Below are 11,598 nucleotides of genomic sequence, written 5' to 3'. Positions count from 1 at the left end.
CTGGTGATCTCGAAGCACAAAGCTCATCGTTATCGATGAAATGAATGAATTGTTCCACTTCAATTCAAAAAGATTTGTGTCTATGTCCTCGCGTAGAATTCACTTAATTTCTTACTGCAGTTGCTTTTAGCATTCGCATCTAAACTTTTGTTGAACAGCACACAACATAAATCAACAATTTTCTTGAGAGATTCACTTCTACTCTGCAATTGCTCCATTATTGTGTCACAATAACATTGAGAGTCGCAACAATTATCTTCTTTTTCCCTTTTAAAGTGACTTCATTGTCTCTAGAGTCATTGAAAAATAACTTCCTGCATCGTGTACGCTTCTCATCATTAGTGGGACCTATATTTTTTGATAATGTTAGTGCCTCTGCTTCCAGTGAGCTTTAGCCATTTCTAACTTCCATGACAAAATGGCTAATGAGGCTAACAGTTGTGCAGCACTCAATAAAATTGTATCAACATTTTGCAGCAATTTGCTGATGGCATTAATTATTTGAAGTAAACGGTTCCACAAAAACAGTACAAACAGCAATTTTGTACTTTTCAAACCTTTCCGCTAAAGATTTTGCTTCACTTTTTCCATGTATTGTTTCTGAATTTTATGCGTCTGTATCTGATAAGGTTTCCTTTATATCAGCGAAGTTAATTTTCAAAGCCAAAACACCATCTGCATGAACAATTTAGCATGGCCAATCCACCTAACCTGCACGTCTTTGTGATAATCAAAATTCTTTTGGCCATTAAATGTTTTGCATTTGCTTCTCCAAGCAAATTCCACAGATGCGTGGAAGCCGGAAAAATGGCATATACACTTTGAACAAAGTGAAAAAATGCACAGCTGCCTGACAGGATTCAGCTGCAGCATTAAGATTAAATTCAAGGAGTGACGGAACATGGGGTAAATAATACAAAGGGGCGTGCATTGTTCAGTCTTTCTCATAGACTTGAATATTTTCTGGCCATATTTGCGACATTATTGAAGGTCTGCCCATGAGAATTTTCGATATCCAAACATAAATTTGAAATGATTTCGAAAACAATTGTCGCCAGACACTCAGAAGTGTGGGATTGCAACTGGACAAAACAAAGAAATTGCTCTTCAACTTCACCATCACTGGTTACATATCTTACAATGAATGTTAATCGGTCCACCTGACTCACATGTGGTGTTGAATCAACTATTATGGAATAATTTCCTCTCCCTTCCGCTCTATCCACCCCAGAACCCCACTCTTCCTGGTCCTTTCACCAAAGGGCGGCAAGGTAGCACAGTGGTTAGCACGGTTGCTTCACAGCGCCTGGGTCCCACGTTCGATTCCCAGCTTGGGTCACTGTCTGTCCAGAGTCTGCATATTCCCCCTGTGTCTGCGTGGATTTCCTCCAGGTGCTCCGGTTTCCTCCCGCAAGACTCGAAAGACGTGTTGTTGGGCAATTTGGACATTCTGAATTCTCCCTCGGTGTACCCAAACAGGCACCGGAATGTGGCGACCTGGGGCTTTTCACAATAACTTCATTGCAGCATTATTGTAAGCCTACTTATGATAATAAAGATTGTTATTATTTTTCTATTTTCCAGCTTCTGCAGCACGGTAGCACACGTGGCTAGCACTGTGGCTTCACAGCGCCAGGGTCCCGGATTCGATTCCCTGCTGGCTCACTGTCTGTGCGGAGTCTGCACGTTCCCCCGTGTCTCCGTGGGTTTCCTTCGGGTGCTCCGGTTTCCGTTCACAATCCAAAGATGTGCAGGTTAGGTGGATTGGCCATGCTAAATTGCCCTTCGTGTCCAAAAAGGTTAGGAGGGGTTATTGGGTTATGAGGATAGGGTGGAAGTGAGGGCTTAAGTGGTTTGGTGCAGACTCAAGGGGCCGAATGGCTTCCTTCTGCACTGTATGTTCTATGTTCTATGTTCTTTTACTTCATTGGCGAATTGGTTTCTGAGCTGCTTTGCCATTATAGTGAGAAATCATCACAGATTCTGTGCATTAAAACGTTGGTCTTCCCTGAGCCACAATGTTGATAACTTACATTCAAGGCAGGCTAAAAAATTATCTCTTCGAGTTGACAGTGATGACTGATCATGTCATCTTAGAGGTAGTCCCAAAGAAGACTGTGACAACAACACGTAAGTCGCCCTTGCTCCCCTCAACGATGGTTTGCTCCCGATTCCTGACCAGCTGGCTGGCTCACCACCTCCCTCCTTTGTGGCCTCTTTTGCCAATTTGCAAAGATGTTAATGAAGTAAACACAGGAGATCTTCGTCTTGACAGTGACATCTCTCCCTCTTAGCCACCTCAACATTCACCAGTGTTTTCCATTCTAAGGGGACTGTTGGGGGAAGCTGGTACGGGAATTGAACCGTGCTGCTGGCCTGCCTTGGTCTGCTTTAAAAGCCAGCTCTTTAGCCCTGTGCTAAACCAGCCCCTGTCCCTGTGGAGTTTGCACATTCTACCCATGTATGCGTGGATTGTACCCTCACAATTCAAAGATGTGCAGGTTAGGTGGATTGGCCACACTAAATTGCTCCTGAATTGGAAAAAAAAGTAACTGGGTACTCTAAATTTATTAAATTTTTTTTTTTAGCTAATACAGCTTTTTAAATATTCAAAGCCCCTGCCTTAACAATTCTCTGGGGAAGAGAGTTCCACAGACTCATGGCACCTAAGAGATTTTTAAAAATCCTGATCTGCATCTTAAAAGGGAGATGCCATATTTTTTAACTGTGTCCCCTCATTCTAGTTTCTCCCACAGGGGAATCATCCTGTCAGTGTCCACCCTGTCAAGTCCCCTCAGGATTTTATATATTTCAACACGATAACCTCTCATTCTTCTAAACTCCAATCTAGTCAGGACCAGCCAGCCCAACATTTCCTCATTGGACAACCCGCTCATTCTAGGAATCAGTTGAGTGAACCTTCTCTGAACTGTATCAAATGCAATGAAGCTCTTTCTTTAAAGGAGTTGCCTCCAAAGTCAATTGGAAGGCCACCTTCCACAACACAATGAAAATCCAGGCCACCCCACCCCCACAAGACCCTCTACCCCCACCCCCACCAGCGACTGCCCATAAGAGAGACCGCCACCAGAGTCCCCCAATTACAGAAATCTCCACCAGAGACATCCCAATTACAGAGATCTCCTCCATAAGTGAGACTCCAGTCTAGGAAGCCCCATATGAGGAGTCCCTGTCTGGAAGCTGGAGAGCAGTCCAGACAGGGACAATGAAAACAAATCACTGCTTTAAAACTCACTGATATTGGACCTGCTGGCTCAGGCAGAGGAAGCAGCACCTGCAAATTCCTGGAAAGAGAAAACCAGTCAGCTGGGTTTAAGTCCCCCCCCCCTCAGATCTTTGATCTGCAAGCCTTTCATTTCTATCTATGTGAAATTGATTTTGCTAGGTTGTGATTGACAGCCTCCATCCACACCCAGCTGTCTGGATTGTTTAATTCATCTTCCTTTATGTTTGAGTGGATCTCAAGTCATCAGCTGTGAAACTAGCAATGTTTATAAACATCTAGCTTTGACTGAGAGCTCCTGGAGCACATCAAAGACAGTTAAGTACTCTCACTTCCTCTTTTCCTCTGCAGAGAGCAGTTAACTCCATTTTGTCCAGACTCCTCATGATTTTGAATGCCTCCTTGCAGTCTTCTTTGCTGTTAAGGAAACAATTTTAATTTCACCAATTTTACTTCATAACTGAAGTTCCTTATCTTGAAACATTTTTGTACTTGCATGCTATCATGCCATCACATTGTTCCTTAACTGCAGCAGTCAGAACTGGATGGATATTCCAGCTGAGGCCAAACTTACAGAAGTTCAACATCACCTCCTTCATCTTGTACTCTATGCTGCTATTATTAAAACCCAGGATACTACAGGCAATCCTTGACTTTAGTACGTTATGTTCCTTTATGTACCACCTTTCACTACTTCTGGAAGAGCAAATTGCTTCTCAGGTACAGTATGTAAGCGTCTTTGAAAGTGTAGGCATGATTATATCACGGACAATACACTAAGGCAATTATACAGAAGCAGAATTTCACAAACCTTTCACTATTCAGTGAAAATATGGTATTGCATCTTGGTTCGGGAACCAATCCCCCATTTGTAACATTGTTCCCAGGGAAAAACTGGTTCTGACTTACAACGGTTCAACTTACGACGTGGTCTTCAGGAACCAATTGTGTCTTAAGTCTGAGGGTTGCCTGTATGTGCTTTATTAACCATTGTCTTAACCTGCCCTGCTACCTTCAATAATTTATGCACATAAACACCCAGGTCCCCTTCTCCTGCACTATTTTTTAGAGTTGTACCTCCTATTTTATATTGTCTCTCTATGTCCTTTCTGCCAAAATGAATCACTTCACATTTCTCTGCATTAAACTTTGTAGGTCACCTGTCCATCCATTTCATCAACTTGGCCATATCCTTTTGAAGTTCTATATTATCCCCTTCACAGTTCACAATGCTTCTGAGTTTTGTATCATCTGCAAACTTTGAAATTGTGCCGTGTACACCAAGATCAAGATCATTAACATGTGTCAGAAAAATCAAGTCCCAGCACTGACCTCGAGGAACTCCATTACAAACCTTCCTCCCGCCCAAAAAATATCTATTAACTACAACTCTGTTTCAAGCTGCGACATATTTCTCTTCACCCCACATTCTCCTCTCTATTTTTGTCATCAACAAATTTAGCAATTTGATCCTTTTATCCAAGCCATTCATATAAATTGTGGCACTCCATTCATTACATGTTGCCAACTCAAAAATGACCCATTTATGCCAACTCCGTCTCCAATATCTAAGCAATTCTCTATCCAAATTAATATGCTACCCCCTACAGCACAAGCTCTTATTTTGTGTAGTAACCTTTGATAAGGCACCTTGTCAAATGTCATCTGGAAATTGAAATACACCATGTCCACAAGTCTCTCTTTTATCCACATTGCTTATTACTTCCTCAAAGAACTCTAATAAATTAGTGAAACGTGATTTACCTTTCCTATATCATGTTGACTCTGCCTGATTGAATTGAGATTTTCTAAGTGCCCGGCTGAAACCTCCTTAATAATAGATTCGAACATTTCCCTATGACAAATGTTGAGTTGTTTGAGGAAGTAACAGAGAATGTTAGTGAGGGTCATGCCGTTTATGTAGTGTACATGGACTTCCAAAAGGCATTTGATAAAATGCCACATAACAGGATGTACTCATTGGAGTTTAGAAGAGAGGCAACCTTAGGGATACATATAGCATTCTCAGGGGTCTTGACAGGTTAGATGCTGAGAGGCTGTGTCCTCTTGTGGGAGAATCTAGGACCAGAGGGCATAATTCCAAAGTAAGTGGTCCCCCATTAATGACAGAGGTATTTCTTCCCTCAGAGGGTAGTGAATCTGTGGAATTCTTTACTGCAGAGAACTGTAGAGGGTGGGTCATTGTGTAAGGCTGAGATAGACGGATTTTTCATGAGGAAGGGAATCAAGGACATAAGGCCGAAAAGTAGAGTTGAGGAATATGTGAGACCAATCATGATCTCATTGAAATGGTTCAGCAGACTCGATGGGCTGAATGGCATACTTCTGCTCCTACGTTTTATGGTTTTATCCTGGGATTTTTAAGTAGGATCATATAGTGTGAAAAGCAGGAGGTATGATGAACCTGTTTCGGAGTCAACTGGAGAATTGTGTCTAACATTTCAGGAAGAATGTGAAGGCGTTAGAGAGGGTGCAGAAAATATTCAGGAGGATTGACCCCAGAAGTGGCACTATAGCCACATGGATAGATTGGAGAAGCTGGGGGTTGTTCCTGAGATTCCATAGAGATTTCCCCAGAGTCACAAACACAAATTCGCTCAAGTGGCCTCCAAATGCTGTGACCTGAATAAAACCAATGTGGAATATGCAGAGAAAATACAGGAGCACACAGCAGGTGGAATTGGTGATTGAAATGAAAGTAATTTAAAAGTTTTAAAACTTTTGAAACCAGCCATTCAGAGACGTGACAGTGGTTAGAGCGAGAGGGGCGGGGTCATGGCGAGGGGGCGGGGCCATAGCGAGGGGGCGGGAAAATGGCGAGAGGGGCGGGGTCATGGCGAGAGGGGCGGGGCCATAGCGAGGGGGCGGGAAAATGGCGAGAGGGGCGGGGTCATGGCGAGAGGGGCGGGGCCATGCCGAGAGAGGCGGGGTCATGGCGAGAGGGGCGGGGCCATACAGAGAGTGGGTGTGGGGCAGGGCGAGAGGCGGGGGCAGGGCGAGAGGCGGGGCCAGAAGGAGGGGGTCAGGGCAAGAGGGCGGGGCTGCGCGGAGTGGGCGGGGCCGTGGCAAAATGGGCGGGGCTCCGCGCGTAGTCGGCGGGTCGGCCCTGTTCACTCGAGGCGATGATGGCGGCGGAGCCAGTTGGGGGCACGGACACTGCCACCTCCTCCAGCTACCGACACTTTCGGGTCCGGCATTTCCACCTGGAGCTGCGGGTGAATTTCGACCGGAGGCAGCTGGAGGGCCGTGAGGTGTTGGAGCTGAGCTGCGTGCGGCCCGATGGCGGTGGTTGCGGCGGGGGGGAGCGGGAGCTCCGCCTGGACACTCACTCCAGCCTCTGTGTCCAGTCGGTGACGGCCCGCTCTGCCGGCGGAGATGCCCAGTCGCTGCCCTTTGAAATCCAGCCCTTCACCAACTATGGCGCCACCCTGGTGCTCACCTTAGCCGGCCCCTGTCGACATGGTGACCAGCTGGAAGTGACCATCCACTACAAGGCCACCGATGGACCTGGGGTGAGTTCATAGAATTTACAGTGCAGAAGGAGGCCATTCTGCCCAACAAGTCTGCCCCGGCCCGTGGAAAGAGCACCCTACTTAAGGCCACACCTCCACCCGATCCCCATAACCCAGAAACCCCACCCAACTTTTTTGGGTGGCAATTTAGCATGACCAACCCACTTAACCGTCACATCTTTGGACTCTAAGAGGAAACTGGAGCACCCGAGGAAACCCACACAGACACAGGGAGAACGTGCAGACTCTGCACAGACAGTGACCCAAGCCGAGAGTTGTTGCTGCTTCAGTTTGAGATTTCCCCCCAGAGTTAAAATATTGCTAAACTGAGATTGATGTTGTTTATTGTTTGCCTGGGTACTCATGGAGTTGAGATGCAAATCAGACTTGAGAAATCCGGAGAGTCTGAATGTTCCCTTCCTGTGACTTAGTAACTTTCATTTATGAAGCATTCTTTGAACTCCAAACAAAATCCCTTCACAAGAAATCTGAATGGAAGAAGGGCAGAGGTTGAGTTAAGAGGTTGAGCATTTGCAAGGACTAGCTCTTTTCTTTAGAGATTTGGGTTTTGCTGAAGGTTGTAGAAGAGATCTTTAAGAAGTGGAGGGATTTAAGGAGATAGAAACTGATGTCCATCTAAATATGGGTGTGTGTTAAACTCTCAACACAAATTAAACTGGATATGACATCCAACATTTGAAAATTCTGAAATGATTTGCTTTAATGCAGGCTGTAAATATTCTACAGGCCTGTTCAAATTTTAATGGTTTGGAGGAGGTAGACAAATGAAAATTTTGCAGAGCCTTGGGGAAAGAACCAATAGTGTGAACAAAACCTGTTGCTGTGGCTCGGGCACCTGGGGCAGGTTGGTGAGGTGGAAACTCTGAAACACTCAGTAGCTGTGCAACGGGCAGGTGTGACATGGAAGGTTATACCTGAAACAATGACTGTTCTTATCTGATGCCACTGCTCAAGTAAGAGCAGGGAGGTGCATGTGATGAAACATTCAGCCAGTAGTTTGCTGAACCTCAATCTTTAAGCTGAATGTAAGAAATCACATCAATGCTTACTAAATCATGGCCTCGGCAAGTCCCTTAACAAGACACTGATTAATTTTACATTTAGAAATGTAAATGTGCAAAGACTTTATAATATTTATATAAGCGATCTGTCATTACCAAACCAAAATAATTTCATAACCATTGGCCTAGATAAATAGTTTATGTGAAATCTATAGATTGCAATGACTGCAAATTTGGACTGCCTTAATAGCTTACTGGTTTTGTAAAATTTCAGTTTCAGTCCTGCTCTCGTTAAACTGGTCCATTCTTTCTGGATCAACTGAGAGGTACTGTAAAGGGTGGTGGTTAAAGATATAGGCTGGAATGTTCCGGCTGTTGGGATTCTCTTTTCCTGCCGGCAGTGCACCCCTGCCCCTAGGTTTCCCGGCTGCATGATGTGGCTTCGATGGGAAATGCCATGAATAAGCAGCGGGAAGAGAGAATCCTGCCATCAGTAAATGGTGCGCCGTCGAGAAACAAATGGCTGGGGGACCAGAGAATCCTGCCCATAATGTCAAAAATGAACTATTGAGTGCCCCAGGTATGCAAGTGACAGCGGCACAATAACTGATTTTCTATTTTTTACTAGTCTCTGATACATGGGTTCCAATTATATTACCCACTGTGGTGCAGAGACGGTTGAGTCCATTTAATTGAGATTTTTAAAATTAAAGGGTGTCTATAGTTTGATTGGGGATTGGTGTTTTCCTCTTGGGGAATCTGTGATGAGGATTTATCCACTCAAGGTTGTCGCAAAGATTAAATTGAAAATTATCTTTTTTGTTATCATGGGTGCCTGGTCAAAGGGATTGATTAAGGCAAAATTGAATAAATATTTGAAACAGGAAGATGCATTAGGAAAGAGCAGGGCAGTGGTATTAGTTTTGAATTGCTCCAGCATGGAGCTGGCAGAGATTCGATGGGCCGAAGAGCCTCATTCTGCGCTATAAATCTTTCTAATGATGTAACCATGTTTTAAAATTATTTTCTGTGGTGTTATTCAGACAGATTTCAGACACCACTTTGGTGTGGAGCAATACATTCATGTGATTTAGATGATTGGCTCAGCATTTGCTTTTTTTAAACTTTCATTGTCATGTGTCTTGCACAAGATGCTGATGTGTTTCTTTTTAAAAATCTTTTGGGTGCAGAAATCATTGAGTGTAAGGCATCACCGATGAATATTATCTCTTTGTAATTCTTCTCAAAGCTAAATATATTTAACCTATGCTAGAGATTTGTATTCTCAACCTAATTTACAACAAATTAAATGCAGGTGCAAAACTCTGCAGTGTTTTGGTTATAGTATTTTTAAAAAAAACTTGTATTTACCTATCATGTTTAATTTGGTTGAAAATTCATGTATCAAGTAACATGTTGCCTTTTTTGATACTTTGTAAAAGCGTAGAAAGATAATTTTTCCTAACTTGAAACTTGTTGCATGTAGTAATGATCCATAACTTCATTCAGCTGTATTCAATCTAAATGAATCAGAAAACATTGGCATTCTGAGTGCAGAAAATATGAATGCGAATGAATGGCTTTAAACATGGAATGAGAAAAGGAACACACTAATTTTTAGAAAATCTTTATTGTTACAAGTAGGCTTGCATTACAATGAAGTTACTGTGAAAAGTCCCTAGTCGCCACATTCTGGCGCCTGTTCAGGTACACAGTGGGAAAATTCAGAATGTGCAAATTACCTAACAGCACATCTTTCAGAACTAGTGGGAGGAAACCGGAGGACCCGGAGGAAACCCACGCAGGCATGGGGAGAATGTGTAGACTCTGCACAGACAGTGACCCAGCCGAGAATTGAACCTGGGACCCTGGCATTGTGAAGCCACAGTGCTAACTACTGTGCTGCCCATTTCAACAAACCTGTTCCTTCCCCAAACCATGTGCAATTCATCCTGTCATGGTCTCCACTTTATCTATTTAATCTCTTGAGAGGAAAAGTTATATACAATTCTCAAAAGTATTAAGTGAAAAGTGCAGACCTTCTGTTCATTTACACTTCTTATTTGAACCCTGGCCATCATAGACAAGTGCACCGACCACAGACACACGCACACCCCTCCCCCAACCATTTCCTCTGCTTCTTATCACGCTAACTTTTGATTGCAATTTTAATAAACTTTGAAATTGTGCAACTGATTACTGAAGTATAAATACTGGCTATGTTTGTCGGAATTGCAATCCTCCACTATAGTGGTGGTTCAAATTAATTTATTTTAAATAGGCTATCGTAGATAGAGAAATCCCCCAAATTGTTAAATATTTGTATCCTAAGTAACAATGGAGCAACTATTCCACTTTTATTTAAAATTGAACCTTGACAAGATTGAAAATTTTATGGTGCTGAGATCATTTTGTCTTTTAATAATTAGCCAAATTAATTTGGACATGCAGCTTCTGAGGCTATTGTGCCTATCGTAGCTACTTCAAAGGATAGATTACACAATATACCCAATTACCCTGATTAATGACATGGAAATCATGTGCAGTTCGCAGATCTCACACAATATTAAATAAAGTGGATTTCCACATTGTTAAACAAATTTAATTGCATTAAAACCAAAGTATTGTAAATGTCGAGAATCTACTGGATGCCCTGTTTAAACAGTCTGTTTTGTAGGTTGTTACTGAAGCCCAAGAGCAAATGAACTATTTTTTTTTAATAAACTATTTTATTGAGGTCGTTTTTGGCTTTATAAACAGTTACAGACATCATCAGAAAGAAAGCAAAAAAGGCAAAAATGTGCAAACATCCACGTACTTTCAATACTTCCATCGTAACATATTGCACAAGCCCGCTCCCCTCCCACCGGTACTACCCACCATATTTCCCCTCCTACTCTACTCTTTCCCCCCCCCAACCCCCCCCCCCCCCACCCACCACCCTGCTGACGCTCACTCTCCCGCAAAGAAGTCAATAAATGGTTGCCACCTCCGGGTGAACCCCTGCACAGATCCCCTCAAGGCGAACTTAATTTTTTCCATCTCCAGGAAACTCGACATGTCCGCAAGCCACCACTCAGTCTTCAGGGGCTTTGAGTCCCTCCACGCCAATAATATTCGTCGCCGGGCTATCAGGGAAGCAAAGGCTAACACATCGGCCTCTTTCTCCCCCTGGACGCCCGGGTCTTCCGAAACCCCAAAAATTGCCAGCCCTGGACTCATCACCACCCTTGTTTTTAGCACCTGGGACATGACCCCCGCAAATCCCTCCCAGTACCCCCTCAGCTTAGGGCATGCCCAAAACATGTGAACATGGTTCGCTGGTCCTCCCGCGCACCTAGCGCATTTGTCCTCTATCCCGAAAAATTTGCTCATCCGAGCCACCGTCATATGGGCCCGGTGAACGACCTTAAATTGGATCAGCCCGAGCCTAGCACATGTCGCGGTCGAATTTGCCCTACTCAGGGCCTCTGCCCACACCCCATCCTCCATTTCCCCGCCTAGCTCCTCCTCCCATTTAAGTTTCAGTTCCTCAGTCTGGGACCCTTCCTCCCTCATGAGCACCTTTATATATACCCGAGACTCTGCCCTCCCCTTTTTCCTTCCTAGAGACTAGGCGGGAGGCGCGGGAAAGATGGGACCTGTCTACGAACAAAGTCCCGCAACTGTAGGTATCTAAAATCATTTCCCCTTACCAACCCAAATTTCTCCTCCAAGCTCCTCAAACTCGCGAAGCTCCCTTCCAGGAACATATCACCCACCCTTCCCGCCCCTGCTCGCCGCCATACTCGGAACCCCC

The 11,598-nt window shown here is 44.1% G+C and overlaps 1 protein-coding gene across 2 annotated transcripts in view; it reads left to right on the top strand.

Moving 5' to 3' along the window:
* The first annotated feature begins 6,347 nt into the window (after positions 1–6,347).
* LOC119978767 (arginyl aminopeptidase (aminopeptidase B)) overlaps positions 6,348–11,598 on the top strand; it is a 47,223-nt gene continuing 41,972 nt past the window's right edge. Inside the window, exon 1 of one of the 2 annotated variants that reach the window (XM_038820624.1) lies at positions 6,348–6,777. In XM_038820624.1, coding sequence (XP_038676552.1) covers positions 6,388–6,777 — 390 coding nt within the window. In that variant the 5' untranslated portion in view covers positions 6,348–6,387. The remainder of the gene's footprint in view (positions 6,778–11,598) is intronic. The other variant, XM_038820625.1, reaches the window with a different exon arrangement.

The sequence above is a fragment of the Scyliorhinus canicula genome, chromosome 15, assembly GCF_902713615.1.
Source record: "Scyliorhinus canicula chromosome 15, sScyCan1.1, whole genome shotgun sequence".
NCBI classification, from domain to species: Eukaryota; Metazoa; Chordata; class Chondrichthyes; order Carcharhiniformes; family Scyliorhinidae; genus Scyliorhinus; species Scyliorhinus canicula.
The sequence above is the reverse complement of the archived record's forward strand: the minus strand, read 5'-3'. Positions and strand labels throughout refer to the sequence as shown.